This window comes from Mercenaria mercenaria, chromosome 1 (genome assembly GCF_021730395.1).
Source record: "Mercenaria mercenaria strain notata chromosome 1, MADL_Memer_1, whole genome shotgun sequence".
NCBI lineage: Eukaryota > Metazoa > Mollusca > Bivalvia > Venerida > Veneridae > Mercenaria > Mercenaria mercenaria.
In genome coordinates this window covers 6,252,260-6,279,963 of record NC_069361.1, presented here as the reverse complement: position 1 = coordinate 6,279,963, position 27,704 = coordinate 6,252,260, and the positions used below count along the sequence as shown (strand labels likewise).

General features: G+C 36.1%; 1 protein-coding gene across 1 annotated transcript in view; it reads left to right on the top strand.

The window, feature by feature from the left end:
* The window catches only part of LOC123545082 (T-complex protein 1 subunit delta-like), a 37,754-nt gene extending 22,521 nt beyond the window's left edge, over positions 1–15,233 (top strand). Inside the window, exons 9-14 of the mRNA XM_045331360.2 lie at positions 1,087–1,183; positions 4,993–5,100; positions 6,844–6,974; positions 12,245–12,479; positions 13,704–13,817; positions 14,542–15,233. Coding sequence (XP_045187295.2) covers positions 1,087–1,183; positions 4,993–5,100; positions 6,844–6,974; positions 12,245–12,479; positions 13,704–13,817; positions 14,542–14,556 — 700 coding nt within the window. The 3' untranslated portion in view covers positions 14,557–15,233. The remainder of the gene's footprint in view (positions 1–1,086; positions 1,184–4,992; positions 5,101–6,843; positions 6,975–12,244; positions 12,480–13,703; positions 13,818–14,541) is intronic.
* Positions 15,234–27,704: the final 12,471 nt, after the last annotated feature.

Genomic DNA, 27,704 nt, shown 5'->3' with positions numbered 1-27,704 from the left:
TGTTCAGGGCAGACAAAATTATTCTTGAACAGGAAGAACTTATTTAGAAAATTTTACTTGTCCTTACAGTACTTAAGGTTTATTTGTCTGTACATTTTATAGAACATTCACTGTTGGTATTTGAATAATAAAGGAAATAAACAGTGTACCACATCTGCTACTATACCCTAGCACCACCACCAAGAAGTGGTGATAAGGAAAGGAGCTGTCAACAGATAAGATGCGTATTAGTGTAAACTACGCATTGAAATTATGCATATATGCATGTCTGATAATTTGCAAGCATATAAAAAATTATAGAAACACATTGACTTTCAACTAACTCAATTGTCTGAATGCTTTACGTATAAGAACAAATATGTGAGCATGCACCTGGCAGCCTCGCAAATATTCCCATGGTTGATTAGGTGTTTCCTTTTACATAAAGGTATGGTACAAATGTCACTTTCAAAGAGTTAAAAAAATTGAGCAAACACTACGCATATTTTTATGTCTAACACCCCCCCCCCCTACTTTATTTCCGACCAATAACGAGAGAACCATTTGACCAACGACCTTCAAACTTCATAGGGTGATAGGGCTTACGAAGTAGATGACCCCTATTATTATTTTATATTATTTGGGTCACTCGATCAAAGTTCAAGGTCACAGGGGCCAGAACGTGGAAAACCATTTCCAGTCCGTAACTTGAAAACCACTTGACCCAGAACGTTGAAACTTCATGGGATAATTGGACATGTCGAGTAGATGATCTCTGTTGCATTTCATTCATTAAGCCAAACATCAATGTCTCTTTGACCTTTGCTCCTGTCCCCTATTGACTTCTTGCCTATTGCTACTATGCTTTGGGGGAGACATGTGCTTTTCTACAAAAGTATCTTCTAGTTACAATTATAGACCAATTAATATTTTTTGTCACATTATAGTATGATTAAATTCACAAAAAATACTTTTGATAATTCTAGTGTAAGCCATTTTGAAGTGTGGAACAACGTGGAATTACTGGAGTCAAACTGATGATTCGATATTCAATTCTAATGCATACTATTTGTAATGTAACTAATGTTCTTATTTTGTTATTTTTAGGGATGCAGTGAGTGATTTGGCTCTTCATTTCTTAGCTAAGATGAAAATTATGGTAGTAAAAGATATTGAAAGAGAAGAGATTGAATTTGTATGTAAGGTAAGTACACGTGATTATTACTGTCACTGAGCTTGCTAACAAGTATCACTTCCAAAGTTTGTGATCATTGGACATAGTGTTTACCCTATGTTTTCAACTAATCTCGTGCGAAACTTTTCCAAAATGAAGTGTGTACTGCCCATGAGTCTTTATTAGTCCCCTACTGGTTGAAAACCAGTTTCGGGGACTATAGGAATGCGCTTTTCCGTCATTCCGTCCGTCCGCAATTTCGTGTCCGGTCCATAACTCTGTCATCCATGAAGGGATTTTAATATTACTTGGCACAAATGTTCCCCATGATGAGACGACGTGTCGTGCGCAAAAGCCGGACCCCTAGCTCAAAGGTCAAGGTCACAATAGGAGGTCAAAGATCAACAGGGCTTTTTTCCTGTCCGGTCCACAACTCTCCCATCCTTGAAGGGATTTTAGTATTACTTGGCACAATTGTTCCCCATGATGAGATGATGTGTCATGCGCAAATCCCGGATCCCTAGCTCAAAGGTCAAGGTCACAATTGGAGGTCAAATGTCAACAGGGCTTTTTTCCTGTCCGGTCCATAACTCTCCCATCCATGAAGAGATTTTAATATTACTTGGCACTAATGTTCCCCATGAGGAGACGACATGTCATGTGCAAAACCCGGACCCCTAGCTTAAAGGTCAAGGTCACAATTGGAGGTCAAAGGTCAACAAGGCTTTTTTCCTGTCCGGTCCATAACTCTCCCATCTATGAAGGGATTTTAATATTATTTGGCACAAATGTACCTCATAATAAGACGATGTGTCATGCACAAATTTCAGACCCCTAGCTCAAAGGTCAAGGTCACACTTAGCAGTCAAATGTTAACATAGCATGAACAGGGTCTGTTTCGTGTCCGGTCCATAACTCTGACATTCATTAAGGGATTTTAATATTACTTGGCACAACTGTTCCCCATGATGAGATGATGTGTCATGCGCAAATCCCGGATCCCTAGCTCAAAGGTCAAGGTCACAATTGGAGGTCAAATGTCAACAGGGCTTTTTTCCTGTCCGGTCCATAACTCTCCCATCCATGAAGAGATTTTAATATTACGTGGCACTAATGTTCCCCATGAGGAGACGACGTGTCTTGTGCAAAACCCGGACCCCTAGCTTAAAGGTCAAGGTCACAATTGGAGGTCAAAGGTCAACAAGGCTTTTTTCCTGTCCGGTCCATAACTCTCCCATCTATGAAGGGATTTTAATATTATTTGGCACAAATGTACCTCATAATAAGACGATGTGTCATGCACAAATTTCAGACCCCTAGCTCAAAGGTCAAGGTCACACTTAGCAGTCAAATGTTAACATAGCATGAACAGGGTCTGTTTCGTGTCCGGTCCATAACTCTGACATTCATTAAGGGATTTTAATATTACTTGGCACAACTGTTCCCCATGATGAGACGATGTGTCATGCGCAAATCCCGGACCCCTAGCTCAAAGGTCAAGGTCACAATTGGGGGTCAAAGGTCAACAGAGTTTTTTTCCTGTCCCGTCCATAACTCTGCCATCCATGAAGGGATTTTAATATTACTTGACACAAATGTTTCCCATAATGAGACGACATGTCATGCGCAACACCCAGTACCCTAGCTTAAAGGTCAAGGTCACACTTTGAGATCAAAGGTCAAGAGGATTTTTTTCCTGTCCGGTCTATAACTTTGTCATGCAAAGCAGGATTTAGATATCAGTTGGCACAAATATTCCCCTGGATGAGACAACATGTCATGCGCAAGAACCAGGTCCCTAGGTCTAAGGTCAAGGTCATATTTAGAGGTCAAAGGTCAAATTCAAGAATGACTTTGTACGGAACATTTCATCTTCATGCATGGAGGGATTTTGATGTAACTTGGACCAAATGTTCACCACCATAAGGCACCCTTGTTTTTAGAATTACGTCCCTTTGTTTTACTATAAATAGATTTTATTGTAACTTTTTTATTACTGGCGGTAGAGAAAAATCGAGACCACTTTTCTGTGGTACAGCATGCATGTTACATCCAATTTTTAGGTGTATTTTGACCTATCTCTACCTGATAAAGAGTTTCTTGTGGACTTATATTTTTTTTTTTTTTTTTTTTTTTTTTTTTAGATTTCCCTTTGTTGTTACTATAAGTAACTTACGTGATAACATTTTTATAATCAGCCAAAAAAATTCAATATGAAAACAACTGTGGGTTTTTATGTATGCACATTTTAATCCAAGTGTGTTGTTATAACATATTGTATATGTAGTACAATATTGTTTATACATCATTGACAGATATCAGTTCAATATGTTATACTGCAGTAGAAAAAATTAGGTGCCTTCCAGTAGGGGACTTTGTATTGCATGGCAATACTTCATTCACTTGTTAATTATTGATGTAGAAGGTGGAAGTTGCATAGATGAAGTGTGTACTGCCCACGAGGCTTTATTAATTTTTGATGTAGAAGGTGGAAGTTGCATAGATGAAGTGCGTACGCCCACGAGGCTTTATTAATTATTGATGTAGAAGGTGGAAGTTGCATAGATGAAGTGTGTACTGCCCACGAGGCTTTATTAATTATTGATGTAGAAGGTGGAAGTTGCATAGATGAAGTGTGTACTGCCCACAAGGCTTTATTAATTATTGATGTAGATGGTTGAAATTGATGTAGAAGGTGGAAGTTGCAGATGAAGTGCGGGGTTAAGGGGGTCTTCCTTTGCTTGCTACACGAAAAGTAGCTACTGTTTCAGACCACTATAGCAGGTGAACGGCCCCTTCCCCTTGCCCTAATTTGAAACCCCTGTAAGTAACTATGACTACCTGTATAAATATATGAAGAGTTTTAATGAGCTTAACCTAGATATGCCTGCGTTGAAAAAGTAGGAAAAACACAATGTATAGGATAGACATATTCAGTATTGAGAAACCAAAAGGGAGGGAGCATAGTGATAGTTGTCATTTCTTAATGCTGAAGATTTTACCATATATGGACAATAAATTTTGGGTCAAGTGATTTATTTGCAAATTTCTGGCTACTGTAACTGTTTTGTATACCTCTTGAATTATGTGTGTTATTTTGTACATCACTTGTTGAATTTGACAAGTTTGCTTTTGGATGGAATAGTAAAATCAGTTAATTTTCTTTTGGTTCAGCCAACCTGTTTCATTAGTTTCTTACTTTGGAAACTCTTCTTTTGTAAGCCGAGTTTCTTAGTTGATAGTTATTTATCTTGGAAACTCTTGTTTGAAAGTTGATAGTTTCTTATCTTGTAAACTTAAGTTATGAAAGGTAAGATCTTACAGAAGCTTACAGTGTTGTGACATCTAAATATAAATCCGTGGTGATACTTCAAAAATAAGGAAAATGTCGTAAAAAAGTTCTGAATATTTTGCTTGGTTAGTTTGTATGAACTCCGGACCATAAGCTATCACAGATAACCAAGTTTTCTTGGTACGATACCACACTTACTGATGTACAACTTCGGTAGTCCAGCATTAAAAGTTGATCATCTGTTACATTTCTTAGTTGTTTGTCATTATATAACATTCATTTAAGAAAGGAAAGAAATATTAATCAAAATGTAAAATGAATTTCTTCATGATAACAAATAACAATTCCAATAAAGCATCTGAATATTGAGAGGTAAAAAATAAAATGAAGTGAACTAAAAATTACTAATTGTTGACTCACTGGTCCACCAGCTTGAAAACCACTTTTCCATTACAAAATTTTGGTGGCTTGGACAAATGGACAACCTTACCAAAGGTTGCTGGGTAAGTATATATTTCATTTCATTTCTATGTTTGTTACATTTCAGAGTTTGAATTGTCGTCCTATTGCTAGTTTGGATCACTTTTTACCAGAAGCAATGGGCAGTGCAGAGCTTGTAGAGGAAATACATACAGGACCTAGCAAAATTGTCAAGGTTTGTTATTCAGTTGTTTATACATGATCCAAATTTGATAATAAGAACTTGTAATTATTCGGGAAAAATGATTTAAATTCTTCGGAGCACAAAGTGCTCTATCATCTCCCAATGCTTGTTGACAGTCATGTGAACAATTTTTTCAAATGGCATCTCTTCCTAAGCTACTTGGCTACCTTCATGCAAACTTTACAGGACTGTTTCTTGGTTAGTCCTCTTTCAAAAATGTTCGAAGAATTCATTCCATACAGAAGTCTGGTTACCATGACAGAGGAAAAGAAAATATTGTAAAATCTCTTGTCAGAAAGTGCTAGCCTGATTCCAAAATAATTGGCCCTTAGTGTTCCTTTTATGACCCTTAAATGTTCAAATTATTGGTTATTTCCGGTCAGTAACTTCAGAACCACTTGACCCAGAATGTTGAAACTTAATAGGATGATTGGTCATGCAGATTAGATGACCCCTATCGATTTTGGGGTCACTCTATTAAAGTCAAGGTCACGGGCCTGAACATGGAAAACCGTTTCTGATCAATAACTTGAGAACCTCTTGACCCAGAATGTTAAAACTTCATAGGATGATTATTCATGCAGAGTAAATGACCCCTATTGTTTTTGGGGTCACTCTGTTAAAGGTCAAGGTTACAGGGGCCTGACCATTGATAACCATTTCCGATCAATAACTTGAGAACCTCTTGATCTAGAATGTTGAAACTTCATAGGATGATTGAACATGCAGAGTAGATGACCCCTTTTGATTGTGGGGTCAGTCTATTAAAGGTCAAGGTCACAGGGGCCTGGTCATGTAAAATCATTTCCGGAAAATAACTAGAGAACCACTTGACCTAGAATGTTAAAACTTAATAGGATGATTGGACATGCAGAGTAGATGACCCCTATTATTTTGAGGTCACTTGATCAAAGGTCAAGGTCACAGGAGCCTGAACAGTGACTTGAGAACGACTAGGCCAAGAGTGTTGAAACTTAGTGGGATGACTGGACATGCCAAGTAGATGATCCCTATTGCAGCCAACCATCAGTGTCTCTTTGACTTTCACTCCTTACCCCTATTGACTTCTTGCCTATAGGACTTTGCATTGGGGGAGACATGCGCTTTTTTACAAAAGCAATTTCTAGTTCACTCAAATGTTCCTTAGCTCACTTGCCCCGCACTGATGTGGGTTTGAGCCTCACTCGGGGTGTTGAATTCTTCATTTGAGGAAGCCATCCAGCTGGCTTATGGAAGGTCAGTGGTTCTACCCAGGTGCCCGCCCTTGATGAAATTATGCACGTAGGGGCACCTGGGGTCTTCCTTCACTGTCAAAGCTGGAAATTCGTAACATTATGATTCATCAAAAAACATGGCTGACAGTGGCCATGTCTTTTTCCCAGACATGTAGATAGTGGGAACTTTAATATTCTTTTTGTCAGAAACTGCTTTGAGATCTTTTTTGTCAGACACTACCAGCAATATTTTGAAATAATTTTATAAATATTGTTTTATCCTGATTCCTCAAGAATATAGCTGCTTGAGCTAAAAATAGACAAATCTGTAAAGAACATCTCCCAAAACAGTTGTCAGATTTTGAAATAATTTCTCACAACTGTTCCTTGGGTTACCCTCTACCATCTGGAGACATTGAAGAAAATTTCAGAACAGTATTCACATGTAGTGAGATTTCTCTTGAAAATGAAAATTTTCTCTGTAGAATAGAAAATGATGACATGTAATTGTATTATACAGATCACGGGTATATCTAACCCTGGAAGGACTGTTACTGTGCTGATGAGAGGTTCTAACAAACTAGTGCTGGAGGAAGCTGACAGATCTCTCCATGATGCTCTCTGTGTCATTAGATGTCTTGTTAAGAAAAGGTAAGTAAATTGCTCAGGAAAGGTACCATGCTGTTGATTTTGTATATGTATTGCTTTGTGTATAGCGGTCTACATGTGTATATTACGTTACGTTAGTAAAACATATATGGATTATTTGAGGGAATTCACCAAAAAGAACATTATAACACTCTGTATTGATATTCTGAAATTTGATAATGGGTAATTCTGAAATAAGTCTTCCATAATGCAGAAAAACATTAAAGTTCCTATGAAATATAGCGATCTTTTTGGATGAGCTTTATAAAAAAATCAGCTTGTTTTATGCATACTATCATAAGAAAAGTTTGTATCTGGTATAAGCAAGTCATGAGTCTGTGGTATGCTTTCCTTATGAGCTCACACGGCAGAAAGTGCTCAGGGTGAGCTATTGTGATCGCTCGGCATCCGTCTGTCTGTACGTCCGTCCGTCGTCCGTCCACACTTTCTTTTAAACAACATCTCCTAAACCACCAGGCAAATTTTGATGAAACTTCACAGGGATGTTCCTTGGATGGTCTTCTTTAAAAAAAAATTCAAAGAATTGAATTCCATACAGAATTCTGGTTACCATTGCAACCGAAAAGAAAAACTTTTAAAATCTTCTTTGGTTTCCTCAGTGGTCACATGGTTTATATAGACTTATATAGGGAAAAACTTTGAAAATCTTCTTGTCCAAAACCACAGGGCCTAGGGCTTTGATATTTGGTATGTAGCATCATCTAGTGGTCCTCTACTAAGATTGTTCAAATTATCCCCCTAGGGTCAAATATGGCCCCGCCCTAGTGGTCACATGATTTATAGAAAACTTTGAAAATCTTCTTGTCCAAAACCACAGGGCCTAGGGCTTTGATATTTGGTATGTAGCATCATCTAGTGGTCTTCTACCAAGATTGTTCAAATTATCCCCCTAGGGTCAAATATGGCCCCGCCCTCGGTGGTCACATGGTTTATATAGACTTATATAGGGAAAAACTTTGAAAATCTTCTTGTCTAAAACCACAGGGCCTAAGGCTTTGATATTTTGTATGTAGCATCATCTAGTGGTCCTCTACCAAGGTTGTTCAAATTATCCCCCTAGGGTCAAATATGGCCCCGCCCTTGGGGTCACATGGTTTATATAGACTTATATAAGGAAAACTTAAAATCTTCTTGTACAAAACCACATGGCCTAGAGCTTTGATATTTGGTATGTAGCATTGTGTAGTAGTCCTTTACCAAGATTGCAAAAAATTACCCCCTGAGGTTAGAACTGGCCCCAACCGGGGGAGTGGGGTGGGGGTGCACATGGTTTAAATAGTCTTGTATAGGGAAAAACCTTTAAAAAAATTCTTGTCTCAAACCATAAGGCCCAGAGCTTAGGTATTTGGTATGTGGCATGCTCTAGTGGTTCTCTACCATGATTTTTCAAATCCTGACCCTGGGGTCAGTATATGCCAAGCCCGAGGGGTCCCTTGTTTTACATTGACTTATATAGGAAAAATTTATTATCAACATGTGAAGTTGTGTACCCACACCCGGTCACCCCCACTGACCTACTTTCTTGTTTTGGAAGTTACAGCATAAAAATTTGGACCACATGTATAACTTTTGATACAGACTTCAGTACTCATCTTTAATATTCTTAACCCTGACCTACATTTCTGAAGCTACAGCAAAGAGATTTGGACCACATGTATAATTTTTTAACAGATTTCAGTAGTTATCTTGAATAATCTTTTACCATGACCTACTCACCTAGTTTTTAGCTAAGTGCTCAAAGGTGAGCTTTTGTGATCGCCATGTGTCCGTCGTCCGTCGGCATCAACAATTTGACTGTTAACACTCTAGAGGTTACAGTTTTGGCCCAATCTTAATGAAACTTGTTCAGAATGTTAGTCTCAATAAAATCTTGGACGAGTTCGATATTGGGTCATCTGGGATCAGAAACTAGGTCACCAGGTCAAATCAAAGGAAAAGCTTGTTAACACTCTGGAGGTCACAATTTTGGCCCAATCTTAATGAAACTTGGTCAGAATGTTATCCTCAATAAAATCTTGGATGAGTTTGATATTGGGTCATCTGGGGTCAAAAACTAGGTCACCAGGTCAAATCGAAGGAAAAACTTGTTAACACTCTAGAGGTCACATTTTTGGCCCAATCTTAATGAAACTTGGTCAGAATGTTATCCTCAATAAAATCTTGGACGAGTTCGATATTGGGTCATCTGGGGTCAAAAACAAGGTCACCAGGTCAAATCAAAGGAAAAGCTTGTTAACACTCTAGAGGTCACATTTTTGGCCTAATCTTAATGAAACTTGGTCAGAATATTATCCTCAATAAAATCTTGGACGAATTCAATATTGGGTTATCTGGGGTCAAAAACTAGGTCACCAGGTCAAATCAAAGGAAAAGCTTCTTAGCACTGTAGAGGCCACATTTATGACTATATCTTCATGAAACTTGGTCGGAATGTTAATCTTGATGATCTCAAGGTTCAGTTTGAATCTGGATCATGTACGATCAAAACCTAGGTCACCAGCAGGGTTCCCACGCTTCCTGGAAAACTGGAAAAGTCCTTGAATTTTTCATTTCATTTTCAAGGCCTTGAAATTACTTCAATTTTAAAGAAAGTGGAAAAAGACGGGAATTTTGTTCTTTCTGTATTCCCACAATATTGCCAGTGTACATAAAAAGCAAACATATTTAGATAGAGAAACACCGGCTTTGCTATCCCTGTTCTTGAAAAATTCGCGTCTTCAACTCTTCACATCAGTTGAGATTTGAGTGGTGTTACACCTACTTAGTCTATACAGAGTTGTCTTTCTTTGTAAAGTGTCTGGTGATTAAGATGAAAGAAAATCATGGCACACTTCGAAAAGTGATTTCTTTCCCACAAAGAAGAGAAATTGGCAAAGCTAGACAACCTCAAAAGTCTGAAAATTGACAATAAATCGGTATTGCCAGATGACTGCATTGTCCATGCTTATAATCTGACTGAAATACATCTGACAAATTGCAGAACACCCTTAAAATTGAATCACAAGGTGAAGAGATGCTTATCAGCACAAGAAGTCAGTCTAAAAAGCAACCTACTGACAACTTTGAAAAGTCTTAAACGCTTGGTGAAATTGAGTCCTGTTTTTTAGTTTAATTAAATTTACATGTATTATACCCCCACGGATGAAGTTCAAAGAGGGTATATATTAGAGTCAGTCCATCTGTCCATTTATTATTTAAGGTTATTAGTCCTTGAATTTTGTGAAAATGTCCTGGAAAAGTCCTTGAATTATTTCCATGGAAAAGAGTGGGAACCCTGCACCAGGTCAAATCAAAGGAAAAGCTTGTTCAAACTGTAGAGACCACATTTATGACAATATCTTGATGAAATTTGGTCAGAATGTTAATCTTGATGATCTACAGGTCACAATCAAATCTGGGTCAGGTGGGGTCAAAAACTAGGTCACTAGGTCAAATCAAAGGAAAAGCTTGTTCACACTCTAGAGGCCACATTTATGACTGTATCTTCATAAATCTTAGTCAGAATGTTAATCTTGTTGATCTTTAGGTCATGTTCGAATCTGGGTCATGTGGGGTCAGAAACTAGGTCACCGGGTCAAATCAAAGGAAAAGCTAGTTAACACTTTAGAGGCCACATTTATGTCCATATCTTAATGAAATTTGGTCAGAATGTTAATCTTGATGATCTTTAGGTCAATAGGTCAGGTGAGCGATACAGGGCCTTCATGGCTCTCTTGTTTGTTCACTTACAATTTTTTTTTAATTACTTCCCTTTTATGTTACTGTAAAGAGCTTCGTTTTTAGCTCACCAGAGCACAAAGGTGCTCAAGGTGAGCTTTTGTATTCGCCCTGTGTCCATCGTCCGTCCGTCGTCAACAATTTGACTGTTAACACTCTAGAGGTCACAATTTTGGCCCAATCTTAATGAAACTTGGTCAGAATGTTTCCCTCAATAAAATCTTGGACAAGTTTGATATTGGGTCATCTGGGGTCAAAAACTAGGTCACCAGGTCAAACCAAAGGAAAAGCTTGTTAACACTCTAGAGGTCACAATTTTGGCCCAGTCTTAATGAAACTTGGTCAGAATGTTACCCTCAATAAAATCTTGGACGAGTTCGATATTGGGTCATCTGGGTTCAAAAACTAGGTCACCAGGTCAAACCAAAGGAAAAGCTTGTTAACACTCTAGTTTGGCCCAATCTTAATGAAACTTAGTCAGAATGTTACACTCAATAACATCTTGAATGGGTTCGATATTGGATCATCTGGGGTCAAAAACTTGGTCACCAGGTCAAATCAAAGGAAAAGCTTGTTAACACTGTAGAGGCCACATTTATGACTGTAACTTCATGAAACTTGGTCAGAATATTAATGTTGATGATCTTTAGGTCCAGTTTGAATCCGGGTCATGTAGGGTCAAAAACTAGGTCACCGGGTCAAATCAAAGGAAAAGCTAGTTAACACTCTAGAGGTCACATTTATGACCATATTTTAATGAAATTTGGTCAGAATGTTAATCTTGATGATCTTTAGGTCAAGGTCAAATCTGAGTCAGGTGGATCAAAAACTAGGTCACCAGGTCAAATCAAAGGAAAAGCTTGTTTAACACTAGAGGCCACATTTATGATTTTATTTTCATGAAACTTAGTCAGAATGTTAATCTTGATGATCTTTAGGTCAAGTTCGAATCTGGGTCATGTGGGGTCTAAAAACTAGGTCACCGGCTCAAATCAAAGGAAAAGTTAGTTAGCACTTTAGAGGCCACATTTATGACCATATCTTAATGAAACTTGGTCGGAATTTTAATCTTGATAATCTTTAGGTCAACTTTAAATCTGGGTCAGATGGGGCCAAAAACTAGGTCACCAGGTCAAATCAAAGGAAAAGCTAGTTAACACTATATAAGCCACATTTATGACTGTATCTTAATGAAACTTGGTCAGAATGTTCATGTTGATGATCTTTAGGTCAGGTTTAAATCTGGATCAGGTGGGATCAAAAACTAGGTCACCAGGTCAAATCAAAGGAAAAGCTAGTTAACACTAGAGGCCACATTTATGACCATATCTTAATGAAACTTGGTCAGAATGTTAATCTTGATGATCTTTAGGTCAATAGGTCAGGTGAGCGATACAGGGCCTTCATGGCCCTCTTGTTTTGTTTTTTGAAACTTTAGCAAAGAAATATGTTCAAGCAAGCAACTAGAGCGATATAGGGCCATCATGGCCCTCTTGTTTGTCAAATGTTTGAATTCTTTATATTTCTCTCAAAAGGGCACTGATAGCAGGAGGTGGAGCCCCAGAGATAGAACTGTCCATCAGTCTGATGGACTATGCCAACTCACTGTCTGGCATGGAGCAGTATTGTTTTAGAGCATTTGCTGAGGCATTAGAGGTTATACCATTCACATTGGCAGAAAATGCAGGTCTAAACCCTATAGCCACTGTCACAGAACTGAGGAACAGACATGCTCAAGGAGAGAAAACAGCTGGTATTAATGTTAGAAAGGTAAGTCCCTGGAAAATTCTTCAATTCTTTATAAAGTCAGGGGAAATAACAAGTAGTAAAATTATAGAAGTCGGCATTACATGTTTTTTAGCTTGACTATTCAAAGAATAGTCTAGCCCTGGTGTTGGTGTCTGCGTCAAACCTTGGTTAAAGTTTTGCATGCAAGTACATGTAACATAAATAGCTATTATTTAAAGGCATATAGCTTTGAAACTTATTTTTTCTCTTTCTAGGTCAATAACCAACCTCACAGGATCAAGTCCCATAGTTCTGACATGTATTTTGGGCAAATTATGCCCCCTTTTGGACTTTTCTATCTCAAAAACTAATGCAGATATTGAATTGAAACGTCACATGTTTCTTCAGGGTTATAAAACTAGGTGATAGCATTCAGTTCCATAATTCTGACATGCATTTTTGCTAAATTATGCCCCCCTTTGGATTTAGAAAATCCAGGTTTTAGTTTTGTGTGCAAATTACTATCTCCAGAAATAATGTAGATATTGAATTGAAACTTAACATGTGTCTTCAGGGTTATAAAACTAGGTGATAGCATCAAGACCCATAACTCTGACATGCATTTTGGCCAAATTATGCCCTAGCCTGCCTGCTTAGCTCAATAGGGAGAGTGTTGGTCTACGGATCGTGGGGTCACGAGTTCGATCTTTGGGTGGGGCGTATGTTCTCCGTGACGATTTGATAAAAGACATTGTGTCTGAAATCATTCGTCCTCCACCTCTGATAATTCATGTGGGGAAGTTGGCAGTTACTTGCAGAGAACAGGTTTGTACTGGTACAGAATCCAGGAACACGGGTTAGGTTAACTGCCCGCCGTTACATGACTGAAATACTGTTGAAAAACGGCATTAAACCCAAAACAAACAAACAAATTATGCCCCATTTTGGACTTAGCAAATCCTGGTTAAAGTCGTGCATACAGGTTACTATTTCCAGAAGTAGTGCAGGTACTGGATTGAAACTCTACAGATATTTCGACATTTAGGGTAATATTCCTACTTCTGGGACAACAATTCGTATAGTCAAGCATTGACTGTCTTACGGACAGCTCTTGTTTTTGTCAAAAAGTGTATTATCTACATAAAAGGATAAAACTGTTTTAGTGCAAATGCTTATAGGAATAAGATTATATACAGGCATTGTAACAAATATCCAGTGCTTGTCTGTGTGTTGATTTTTTGTGATGAAAATATGTTACTGTTACAGGGAGCAATTACAAATATCCTAGAAGAGAATGTTGTCCAGCCTCTACTTGTCTCACAAAGTGCTATACATCTGGCATCAGAAACTGTTCGAAGTATCATGAAAATTGATGATATTGTAAGTAACGTTGGTTTTCTAGTTTATAGCTTGTATGAAATAAAATATTATTTTATAAAATACTTTTGTGGTTTTCATCCACTTTTTTCAAAAGGATCTCCATACCCAGGTTGATATGGCTATAAATTTCTGATCACTTATCTCACTGCTGTGGATTTTAAACCCATGAGTTAGTGGGTTTACCCAGATGCCCATTCTGAGCCTGAAGGTATCTAGGGCCTTTCTATACAACATTATTTTGAAAGTAAACATACTTTATAAATATCTTGACTTCAAAACCAGAAAAAAAAAACAAGCTGATGTTTGAAGCAAAAAGCCACAAGATTTATGGCAAATTTTACAATAATTAGGAGCAAATTTTATTTATTGTAAATAAGAAACAAAGATAGATTGTATAAAGATCCATAAATACACATTCAAAAATGGGGGGAAAAAAGTTGTAAAACTCAAAAGTAATAATCATATAGTAAATATGATATAGCAGGAATTCAGCATATCATGTCATACTCATTCAAAATATCCACGAACAGTTTTGATTTATTGTTCTTGAGACACCACAGAAAATAACTTAAAAATGCTTCCAACTTGATGATGGTATTCAGGATATTGATTACATACTGTATTTAAGGGAAAAATTTTGCTGATCTCTTTACATGATCTTAAGACAAGAGTTAAAATTTGTTTTCCTTAAGTCTTCAAGTTCAGGTTTGCTTTCTTTTTTCAGGTAAACTGTTTATGAGTACAGTGATGTGTGTGCGAGTTCTGGATCAAAAGAGAGAATTTCTTACATAACTACAACCAAGAAATGGGCAGTGAAAATATATTTGACTTGAATTTAAAAATTGATGACAGTGAAAGAATATAACTTCTATCCAACCAGTCTTGTCTACAGAAATACACAATATATTCAAGAAGATTTAGCTGAAAATAAAACGTTTTTTCTGCAGTGTAGCAGCATATCGTACTGATTTCAGTGTTTTTGTCACATTTTCTTGTGTTGTAGAGATCTACTGGACTATTGTGTTCATCATTAATCTGGTGTCACCATCATTTCAGTACACAATATATTTATTTATTAATAAAATACGTTTTCTGCAATAATTTCCAGAATTTGTTTCATTAGTAACTTGGAAGCAAATTTCATTTTTAATAAAAATGTGATCTGTGCAGTTATTCTTTGTGATAGCTTTGAATAAGCATGGGTTTAAGGATTACATAAGACAGGAATTGATGGAGGTAGTACATGTTCACACAGCATAACATACTAATACCCAGTCTATATGTCCTTAAACATGTGCAAATTACTATTCATCATGTTCATACATCCCTCTTATTTTGAAGATTTTTTTGCTGAAAACCTTTGTACATGAATGTGCTTTTGTAGTGTGAATTTTATATTAAATGATCAAAGCCTAATTGTGGTTTATATTTTTTCCAGTTGAGAAATCAAATACTGCACCAACAAGCTTTGCTCTTAATGAATAATGATGGGTAAACATGTAATATTGCTGAATTTTTGTTTTACTTGGTCTTCCTCCCCAATTGATGACTAGTAATGAAAATATAAAGATGTTTCTCTTCTTGTATATGTTTCATGATCCTGTATATGTGGATGAATTATTCTGCAGTATCGTTAAAAAAGGACTCTGCAACTTTGGCAAAAATTGTCTCCCTTTAATTAAGAAAAATGCAATTTTACTAAAGAAAAATATTGTGTATAAATGACAATAAAATGACAGAATGATCATTTCAGAGCCTTTGAATGGCCATAGAATTAATAAGTCTAAAATAAGCAGATAATAGTCGACATACTGTTATAAACAGATTTTCTATTCCATCAGTCTTCATTTTCATATTTGACCCCCCACCTTTTTCACACATAGAAATAGGCTGCTTCCATACATCCGTCTGTCATTCTCCTGTCCATAACTCTGCCATCCATAAAGGGATTTTGAAATAACTGCACAAATGTTCCCCTGAAATGACTGCACAAATGTTCCCCATAATGAGATTACGTGTCAAGCGCAAGAACTAGACCCCTAGCGTCAAGATCAAAGGTTAACAGGCTGTTTCGTGTCTGCTCCATTACTGCCATTCATCAAGGGATTTTGAAATTAGTTAGCACAAATGTTCCATATAATGAGACAATGTCTAGTGTGCAAGAGCCAGACCACTAGCTCCAAGGTCAAGGTCACACTTGACGGTTAAAGGTAACATGGTCCATCATCTTGTGTAAATAGTCAATATTTTTGCTTAAAACATCACAGAAACTACTTGTCATAATTGTACCAAACTTGATCTGTAGCATCCTTGTATAACCCTAACAACAAATTTTCAAATGGTTCCACTTGATCTCTTTTTTAGGGCCTTTAAATATAGAAGAATCTTCACACAAACCACTTTATGATCAGATTATAGTATTCATGTATTTGACCACTCTATAAAGTTAAAAAATTCAAGAACCATTTGATTGATCTTCACAGAATTACTGATCCTTGTATGTGCTTTTCTCGGTTTTACTTACAATAACCCCTTTTAAGAGGCTTTGCTACCAGAGCTTAAAATAGAAAAGCAGCTAACCACTACATATCTTCACCAAAGTTGTTTGGTGTATAGCATATGAAGCTTGTTCAAATGGTTCTGCTTGACCTCTTTTAGGTGTTGTCAGAGCCTTCAAACAACTACTTGATGAATCTTTACCGAACTTTGTGTGTAAGGCTGCCAGAGCTGAAACTTCTTGAAAGAACTTTTTTTTGAGTCCTTAAAACTGTTTCTGTTCATGGACCTCTCTCAAATTTGTTCATATGGTTTGACTCGTCTAGGGCCCACCAGTGCTAAAAAATCAGAAAACAAGGAGCTGCGCTCAATAAACGCTTTATGCCCCCGGTGGCATCCTTGTCGATACAAAGCAACCCAAGTCCAAAACGAGGTCAAGTTCAAGGTCAAACTGAGGTAAGGTGATGTCTGAAGATGAGGAATGGTCACAGGTTACATCTGCATTAGTATAAAGTCATTCTAGTTAGGGGTATTGATGCTAGACAAAACGGTCCCATTTGGTTAACATCTGACGGACGGACAGGACAATCGCTATATGCCTCCCGCATCAGTAGATGCCAGGGGCATAAAAAAGCATTGAAAAATGTCAGTGACTAAAGGACTGGTCCTGATTTCAGGCTTTTGATTGCCACACAAAATGTTTGTAAACAACTTTTGTAGGTATTCAGGCTTGCCATTTTAGTTGAGAATCCAAAGTCAATTTAGATCAATTATTTTCAGCAAACATGGTCTGAAATACTGGCATTGACTTCATATAATGTTCATGTGGTGCTGCTTGCTGAAAGACATAAAGACAGAAAAATCATGAAACAACTTCTTGTGGATCTTCACCAAACATGGTCTGTAGTATTCTTGGAGAGGCCTTTCTCAAGTTTGTTCAAATAGTTCTGCTTTGCATGTCGGGACTGCCAGAGCTGAAATAAGAAAAATTATTCAACAAAAGTATACTATAGTACAGTTCTTGTCCGCAGTATTTCTCGGCAACCACTGGTTTGAATTTAGTGAAACTTCATATCAAAAGGAGATGTGTGTATTATCTTCATGTTGCGGTCAGATTTTTCATTGAGTAATTGCCCTTTGAATATTCAACAATGGTATACTCTCTGCAACCACTGGCTGGAATTTAACAAATCTTCATAGAAAGCTTCACTATCAAGAGAAGATGTCGGTACTGTCTTCATGTTCCGGTCGGATGATATTTCACAGAATTGTTTCCCTTTGATTATTCAGCAATAGTATACTACAGTACAATTCTTGTCCAGAGTATTTATTAGCAATCACCACTAAGAATTTACTGAAACTTCATAATAGGAAGCTTCACACTTAATAGGAGATGCACATATTATCTTCATGTTCTGGTTGGATAATTTTATACCAAGTTATTGGCCTTGGATTATTCAGCAGTAGTATATTAAAATACAATTCTTGTCTTGAGTATCAGCAACCACTGTTTGGAATTAAGCTATTATTCATAGGAAGCTAAATTTAATATCAAGAGGAGATGCACATAGTATCTTTGTGTTTTGGTTGGATGATTTTGCATAATTTTATTGCCCTTTAATTATTCAACATTAGTAGTAAGCTATAGCGCCATCATAGGAGTATTTCTCAGCAACTGTTGCCTGGAATTCATCCAAAATTTATAGGACGCTTCACTCTTAAGAGGAGTTAACACATTGCCCTTTGATCATTCAACATCAGTAAACTATTATGTGCCCAGTCAGTAAATTCCACTTTAGTAGAACTTTAAATATGCAAATTTCGGGGAGCTTCCATCGGTTTTACTAATATTTCTTGTCTAAGATTAAAATTACTACATTTTTTACAGTAACACAGTCTATTATAACAAGATTATATTTTATGTAATACCAATGTGGGGTACAGCCAGTTGTATTAGGCAAGATAAAAGCTGCAGTGACCTTGTAGCACTGCATAGATATAATGCAACTACGCAGTGACCTTTTACCACTGTTGCATTTTTCCCTCACATGATAAATAGAAGTGGTGTGAGTAAACTTTATCATGACCATTATGTGATAACATCATCCCATTCAGTGACTGAATCTGCCTTCCTGACATATTAATCAGTTTAGATAATGGTAAGTGTAGAACTTGAACTTTCTCTCCTCACACCATTTATATCGGTCAAAGGACTTAGTACAGATTAAATCAGTATGTCAGTGCAGATATAATTGTAATTCATCTTGTACCTTGAATTTTCATTTCATAAAGAGATCAAAATATTAATGTGTGATGATTATATTGGTTACTAAACTGACAGACCTTTTGATGCTGAAAGTTCTTGCAAGTTTAATTGAACAAGAAGTAAGCTTTCGTCATGTGTACTTAAACTTATACCAAAATGATAATTAACTGCAATTTACATATATTTAAAACTGTTTCAGCTGGTCGAGGTTTACCTATGGCCATTTAGTAGCTTAAAAGAGTCAGTTTAGTACAGACAAAATCAGACAGGCAGTAGAAACAGAATAGAATCAAAATCAAACTAATCTAAGTCAAATCCTTTTAAGACTTTCGTTACTATATATGAGACGTGCCATAAGAAAACAAACATAGTGGATTTGCGACCAGCATGGATCCAGACCAGCCTGCGCATCTGCGCAGTCTGGTCAGGATCCATGCTGTTTGCTTTTAAAGCCTACTGCAATTAGAGAAACCGTTAGCAAACGGCATGGATCCTGACCAGACTGCACTGGTCTGGATCCATGCTGGTCGCAAAGCCACTATGTTGGTTTTCCCATGGCAAGGCTCATGGAAGTAATCTGGGGAGTTAAATCAAACTTATTTTCATTTTCTTTTCAGTGAAATAACATTAAACAGTATTAAAATCTGGTGCTTGTCAACAGTATATCTTACAGTTTTACAAAAAAATACTGAGGTATTCATACAAATGATGCACTTTAAAGGTGACCTTCAGTATACATAATTGTTTTGAAAAAAGCTTTCAAAACATTTACATTGCTCACGTGAGCAATCAATGGAAAAAATATTGGGCTGCACAAGGAGTGGCCACAAATTTGTTTTTGTTTTCAGAGATGTATACCCTATAGGTAGCTTTTATTGCTGGAAGTATTGTTAGAACCTTAAACTAATTCCAACATAAAGTTTTGTTGTGGATTTATAATCTTTAATTACTTATGGCAATACATGCACAGAAAAGAAGTCCTCAAATATTTTTTTCTGATATTCAGAGCAAACATTGATGTTATAGCGTACTAGTAGTAGAACAATACAGCATATGGCCCACATTATTAAATAGCCACAATGTGCATTAGAGGTTATTTCAGAATTCCAGATGCAATATAATATTTTTGAGGCCTTTTTTTCTGTGTTTCATTTCCTTACATATTACTTGTTCTACACAAAAAGTTTATGTTGGAATTAGTTCAACCCCAAAAGTTAAAATGACCAGTCTATAGAGGTTGTTGGTAACGTATATCAAATATTAAATTCTAACGTCGTTGTCAAAGTACAATTCTAAGATTGTTGAAACGAATGTCAGAGGTACAATCCCACTGTTGCCAGTAAAGCATATCAAACATACAATAGGTTGGCTAATGGTGATATTGATGCAATTCCAAATGTTGATGTACTGTTTTATCTAAGTTCTGTTACTTTGTTGCACCCTAAATCATACTTTCTCTAATAAACTCTTGATGGCTGTTATGGTCCTAACTAGGGATGGCAACGAGTACTGATTTTGGTACTTGAGTACACGCCATTTTTTCGATTGAGTACTCTGTTACTCGTTAAAAGTGGTTTCTGTAAACGGAATAGGTGAGAATCAGCATCAGCTGTATTTAGCATTTGCCACCATTAAGGGGAGATAATTCAAAATTATCAGTAGGACTCCTAACTTAAATATTTGCATTTTGAGCACAGAAGCAAGAAATTGTGATATGCCTGCGTAAAAGGTTATTGTGATTTTGATAGTCATTGAATTTTAGAAAAACTGAGTAAGTTGAAGAAAATAAATACTGACCTTTATAATATCTTGGTAAGAACACAGATTCAATGAATATTCATTTGAAAAAAAAAATATTTGTATACAACCTGCAAGAGACTTCAGACAGAAGTACCGGTATTTGTCATATGCATGAGGTGATTCATACATCCTGGACTACAGTAATTTGTTACCCATTAGCATATTAGAGCATTTAAGGCTCTACTTTTCAGAAAATACCGGTATAGTTAATAACTATGTAATATTGCTCACTGGTTGACATCTAATCCCAAAATGTCTAGACACTGGGTAGGTTTATTTAAGTACATTGTACAAAGTTACATATTATGAAAATAATACATAAAAGATCAAATATTTAAAGGGACTAACCCACACATTTTAGGCATTAAAAAATTTTCCCTAAAAAAATACATAAAAAGTGAGTACTCTGAAAGTGACTAGTTTTATTGGCATAAGATTTTTGCAAGATATTCGTATAAAAAAATATCATGCAGAAGGTAGTATACCGTTGCAACGCTCTTGAAAAAATGCAGAAAATTTACATTCTTCTTGCATTTTTACCAAACATCTATCTTTATTTCCACCCACTTCATCATTTTTCAGTGTCATAATTATATACACTGTATGCCAAACTTGGTGGAAATGAACATGTTGAAAAATTTCAATCAAACGTGGGAGGGTAGCTTTAAGGATCTGTGTATATATGAAATGACCCTCAGCGTTACAACCACATCTACCTCATTAATCGCTATAATGACTAGTGTAATATCCGTTATATAATTACCGAGGTCAAAGTCTAGTATCAGGTTACACAACCTAGTATCAACTTCAAATAATATGAAATCTAAGTACTGAAAAGATAACAACTCGAAACATGGTGTCATCTATCCGACATTAAAATAAACTGGTGTATCTAGATTTATAAGCCAGTATAACACTAATTTTTCATATCTGTACTAGTTCATAAGTCAATTCGTGTGATACCTTTAAAGAATGCAAATCATTTCTATATTTTACAGGTGATAAGAACACTCTTCCGGTTCTATATGTAAATTACAATTACAGGTCTGTTATTCAGAGCCTTTTTAAGGGTTTTAGGTGACAGTGACGAGCTGTAACTAGATTTGTATGTCACTTTCAGCTCTTAACATGATCTGATTTATTTCACCACTAGATAAAGATGACTGAAACTATGCGTTATGAAATGTAAGTGGCAACTGTTACATCATAGCATCTTATTACATCTTAGCATCAGGCTGGAAAAGAAAACCTGGCAAATATTTGGCGAACATCTTCAAAAATGTATACAATATCATTAATAACTAAGTAATACAGTCGTACTACGTTCGCTCGAGCTCGACAGGACCAGCAACGTGTGTTCATTTAGTTAGCTTAGTTTGCACTATCAAACAATATACTGTGAAATCATTAATATTCATGGGGGATTAATTTTCGTGGTTGAGTCAATCCACGAAATTTAATCCCAACGAACAAGTAAAATTCCTATTCATTTTATGTTCAAAAGTTGAAATCCACAAATTCATGTCCCCACGAAATTGCCATTTTGACCAAAACCACGAAATTTAATGCCCATGAAATTAAATGATTTTACAGTACATTAAAGAGGGATTTTGCCAGGACCTGATGAAAATAGTGGTGTTCAATATAAACAAAGTTTGACTGTATATCTCAAACAGTGATTTGCTCTCATCATTCAGATGCCTATTACTATATCACTCGGGCTGCTCCCTCAAGATATCATTCCTTTGCATCTGAACTCCAATAAATTCATTCCATGACCAATTTGTTTAGGATATATTATCCTTGATTTACAGACTTTAAAATTTAATAAACAAAGATCAGCTGTATCATTTTCTTTTTTTATTATTCACAACAAAAAAACCCAACTCATTAATAAGCTAAAGTTACAGAAAAAGTAAGAGGAAAAAATACTCATTTGTTGACAAACAGACAAGTGTCTCCTTCATATGTGAGTTATTTGTTATGTATTTTGCAAGTGAACAGTCTAACACAATACAAGTATTTATGACATACAACATACGTACACATTTATTTCTATATTATGTACTTGAGATGGTAGGAATAATATACAATCTGGCAAAGCCACTTTGAACTTACATCTGCATAAAACTCATAAAGTCATGGTGTACACAGTCTACATCCTTATAAAGTAAAATGTTATATTTCATCTAGGTATCTGTCTAAAAAATAAACAATATAAATTCTAACTCATTAATAAATTCAGTAAAACTAATGGACAAGACGTGTCGCTGTAAATTGACAATGTCCCCAAAGTGTTCCTGTGAAATTGAATAGGCCTATCACCACCTACCTACATGCCTAATTTTCCATCGTATATCGTAAGGCCCTAAAATTTGTTAAAATAGGACATTTCCCTACTGCTAAAATGGAAAACCTAAATCTTCTTGTAAGCTACCTATATACAAAGTTTTGTCGCAATTATCTCATTCCTATCTGGAGTTTTTTACCTTTGACCCCAGGCACTCCAATGACTGCCTTGACAACAATAAACAAAAAATTATCAAATTGTAAGGTCTGTTTTATCTTGACACAAGACATACAAGTGAATAAAGTATTGCCATGCAATTCAAAGTCCCCTACTGGAAGGCAACTCATTTTATCTACTGCAGTTTTTTCATGATGATCTGATATCTGTCAATGATTTATAAACAATATTGTGCTATATATATACAACATGTTATAACACAACATTAGGATTAAAATTTACATGAACAAAAATCTACAGTTGTTGACTGCTTGTAGCATCTATAAATTTAATTTCAATTTTAATTAACATTGATTATTTTTACTCTGAAATTGGTGGGAAAATATGAGAAAAAATGAAATAATTCATCATATTTAAGAGAACTAAATCTGAAGAAAATACAACAACATTTTTTTGACCATAGAGAAAAAATTCCTCTTGACCTTTGACCTCCAAATGTGACCTTACCCTTTGAGCTAGGGGTCTGGGTTTTGCGCATGACATGTCATCTTTTTATGGGGTACATTTGTGCCAAGTAATATTAAAATCCCTTTAAGGATTGTTGAGTCACAGACTGGTGTGACCTTGACCTTTCAGCTAGGGTCCGAAATTCGTGCATGACATGTCATGTCATCCTGGGATATATTTATGCCAACTTATACTTAAATCCTGTTTTGCATGACAAAGTTATGGACCCGAAAGGAAAAAAAACCTATTGACCTTTGATCTCCAAGTGTGACTTTGAGCTAGGGTTCTGGGTAGTGTGCATGAAACATTTTCTGATCATGCAGAACATTTGTGCCAAGTAATATTACAAGAGCTGTCAAAGGAGACAGCGCGCTTGACTATTTCGATGCTGGATAGTGAAACTGGGCACATCTGAGGAAACTGGAGCTGTCACTGAAGTGTTTAATGACTCCAATGGTGGATGAAGATATTGCACAATAGTTTGAGTCTGTGTCAAAAATATTAGGTAATAAGAGAGGTAAAGATAAACTCTATCAAAACACTATATAAGTATTTTTTTTTTTTGGGTTGGATTTAACGTCGCACCGACACATGATAGGTCATATGGCGACTTAATATATAAGTATAATTCTAAGCAAAAAGGGGGCATAATTCATAAAATATTGGTGCAACTACTTCAAGTTTGAATCAAATGCATTTCGTAAGAACTGAGATACAGTGAAAATGCATCAAAATTAACCTTAAATTCTAAGTGAAGGGGTAATAATTCATGAAAAATTGGTGCCAATGTTATGCACCTTGTGTCATATGATGTGGGTGATGATGTTGAACAATTATTTTAAGTTTGAATCAAATCCATTCAGTAATAACAGAGATAGAGTGTAAGTGCATCAAAACTTTAACCTGAAATTCTAAGTAAAAATGGGGAATAATTCATGAAACATTTGTGCCAGAGTTATGCACCTTGTGTCATATGATGTGGGTGTTGATGTTAAACAATTATTTTAAGTTTGAATCAAATCCATTCAGTAATCACAGAGATAGAGTGAAAGTGCATCAAAACTTTAACGTGAAATTCTAAGTAAAAAGGAGGAAAAATTCATGAAACATTTGTGCCAGAGTTATGCACCTTGTGTCATACAATGTGGGTGTTGATGTTGAACAATTATTTTAAGCAGGAATCAAATCTGTTCAGTAATAATAGAGTGAAAATACATCAAAACTTTAACCTGAAATTCTAAGTAAAAAGGGGGAATAATTCATGAAATATTTGTGTTAGTATGATGTTGAACAATTATTTAAAGTTTGAATCAAATCCATTCAGTAATAACACATAGAGTGAAAGTGCATCAAGACTTTAACCTGAAAATCTAAGTGAAAAGGGGGGATAAATCTTGAAATATCGGTGCCACAGTTATGGCCCTTATATCAGATGATGTGGGTGATGATGAGGAATAACTATTTTAAGTTTGAATCAAATCCACCAAGTAATTACAGAGATAAGAAGGAAAAAGGAAAGTGTAAAAAAAACTTTAACCAAGCTGGGGACGCGGAAGGAAGCCGACACGGGTCGAGTTGGATAGCTCTCCTTATACTTCGTATAGTTGAGCTAAAAATCCCTTGATGAATGACACAGTTATGGACTGGACACGAAACTGACCCTGTTCATGCTTTGTTAACATTTTACTTCCTCTTTGAGCTAGGAGTCTGAAAGTTGTGCATCACACATCATCTTATTATGGGGTACCTTTGTGCCAAGTAATATTAAAATCCCTTCAAGTATTGTTAAGTTACAGACCAGACAGGTAAAAATCCCTGTTAATCTTTGACCTCCAAATGTGACCTTGACCTTTGAGCTTGGGGTCTGGGTTTTGTGCAGGGCATGTTGTCTCATCATAGGGAACATTTATGCCAAGTAATATTAAAATCCCTTGATGAATGATATAGGTTAAGGACTGGTTAAGGACTGGTCAAGGAATTGCGGTCGGACAGACAGCAAATGAACAGAATACGATGAAAAAGCGCAATCCTATAGTCCCCGAAACTGGTTTTCAACCAGTAGAGGACTAAAATTATATTTACTGTGTCTGATACAAACCAGTTCCTAGTAACATACATATATAAATCAGGGATTTTCCTGGTTATACAAATACATAAATACTTCTCTGTTACTTCCAGATTAAAATTCATTTGATAAATTGATGTTGAGATATTGCATAGTCAAGTACCAGCAATGTTAAATAATGTTGATCATATGACATTCAAACAGTCTGACAAAATCTCTGTCAGACACTAGATACCACTCTATTTTTTGTCATTAAGGTTTCATCCTCATGGCTTTTATTGAAATGAGAAAAAAAATCAAAGTAATATTCTACATCTTGGCACATTTTGAATACAATAAAAACTTTCAAAATGCAATACCTGAACAGATGTAACATTGTAAAACATTATCATGAAGTCTGAGACTGATTTAGGAAACAGTACAAACAAGAGGGAATATGAACAAATGTAAGCATTTTAATATACAGGTCATGTATATTTTTGGTAATCTGCTTCAAATGACAACCTCTATTAACTGTCATGTTTTCCTGGTACCAATCAATGTTGCTTACCGGTAAGACAGGTTTCACTGTTTATTACAATAACACTAAACATAACAAATTGACAACAGTATGTCATAAGAATGTCGCAGATGTGAATACTGTCATACAAGTTGAATGGTTAGTTTGTACTCTCACCATACTGCATCCTGTCCTACCAGTTTATGATTTACTTTCAGCATTACTGCAAAAAAGTCCATAGAACACTGATGACCTCACTTCCTGTATGGTCATATGAGCGGTGCCATGAGAAAACCAACATAGTGGCTTTGCGACCAGCATGGATCCAGACCAGCCTGTGCATCTGCGCAGTCTGGTCAGGATCCATTTTGTTCGCTAATGGTTTCTCTAATTGCAATAGGCTTTGAAAGCGAACAGCATGGAACTTGACCAGACAGCGCGGATGCGCAGACTGGTCTGGATCCATGCTGGTCGCAAAGCCACTATGTTGGTTTTCTCATGGCACGGCTCAATTATATTACTTGTTAACAATGCAAGACTAGGTATACTTTCAAAAGTCCCAAATAAAATTACAGGTGCACAACTTCACATGCTGAACAACATTCCTATAAAAGCTTTAACAACTACAGGTAGAAACTGAGATACTTTCAACACAAAACTATTAGGCTCTCAATGTATATGTTTGACTAGGTCAAGGACTATAACTATGGTCTTGCAGAGTGAAATCCCAAACAAAACCACTAATACACATCTTCACATGTTAAATAACATTCTTATTATGGCGTTTTGACTCTAGGTCAAATATTTTTTGAGATATGTGCAGCACAAACTTTTAGGCCCTTCATGCACATTTTTGACCGTTAAGGTTCTGGTCGTACTGAGTAAAATTCTAAACAGAACCAGACATGCACAAACAGAACCAGACATGCACAAGCTCACAATGCTGAAGATCAATCTTTTGATATTTAATGACTCTAGATCAAATACTTTTTGAGATATGCACAACATTAGTTCAGAGGGACAGACATCCTGACAGACAGACGAACAAACAAGGAAAAATCCAAGGTAAGCCCTCAGGCACCCCGTACAAAATGAATTAGGGCGAGGAGGAGAGCACAAAAATTTCTATCCATTTTATCTTTAAAAGAATTCTAAAAATTCATATTCCCAAGAATATACCTTTTAGGCAAGAACCATGAACTTCATGCTGATAAAATTTACTGATTTCCGAGCATACAGACTACAATATTTTTTATATTCATATAAAAAGGAAAACCTTTTTGTCCAATTCAGGTTTGGAGAGGAACATGTTTTTATCTCCACTGTTTTTTAAGAAGGCATTATGGCGTGTATTGAGAAAACTCTAATACTATTTCAATTTAGTAACACTACTGTACACAGAAATGATAATGAGCAAGCATAAGAGCATGTTATATTGAAATGAACTCAAAATGTTATATCCAATGCTCATTAATTACACTCATTTGTTTTAACTAATTTGTTTAAGACAGATTATGATGGAAGCTTGAAGCTTATCAGAATCATTTCGAGTCTACTTCCTGAATTAACCTGTTCCAGTGTCGTATGAGACAGCATGGTCATGACCTTAGCCAAGCTCCTACTACAACCTCAATCTGGAACTGCCAACACTTTAACCACCACACTGTGTGGAGGAAAAGCTATATTTCATACACTTTGCCCTTTAGGTGAAACTTAATTTTGTACCAAATCCCCTGTAATGGCTTTACAAGCTCTAAACTTACTAAAAATCCACTGACAGTAATTAG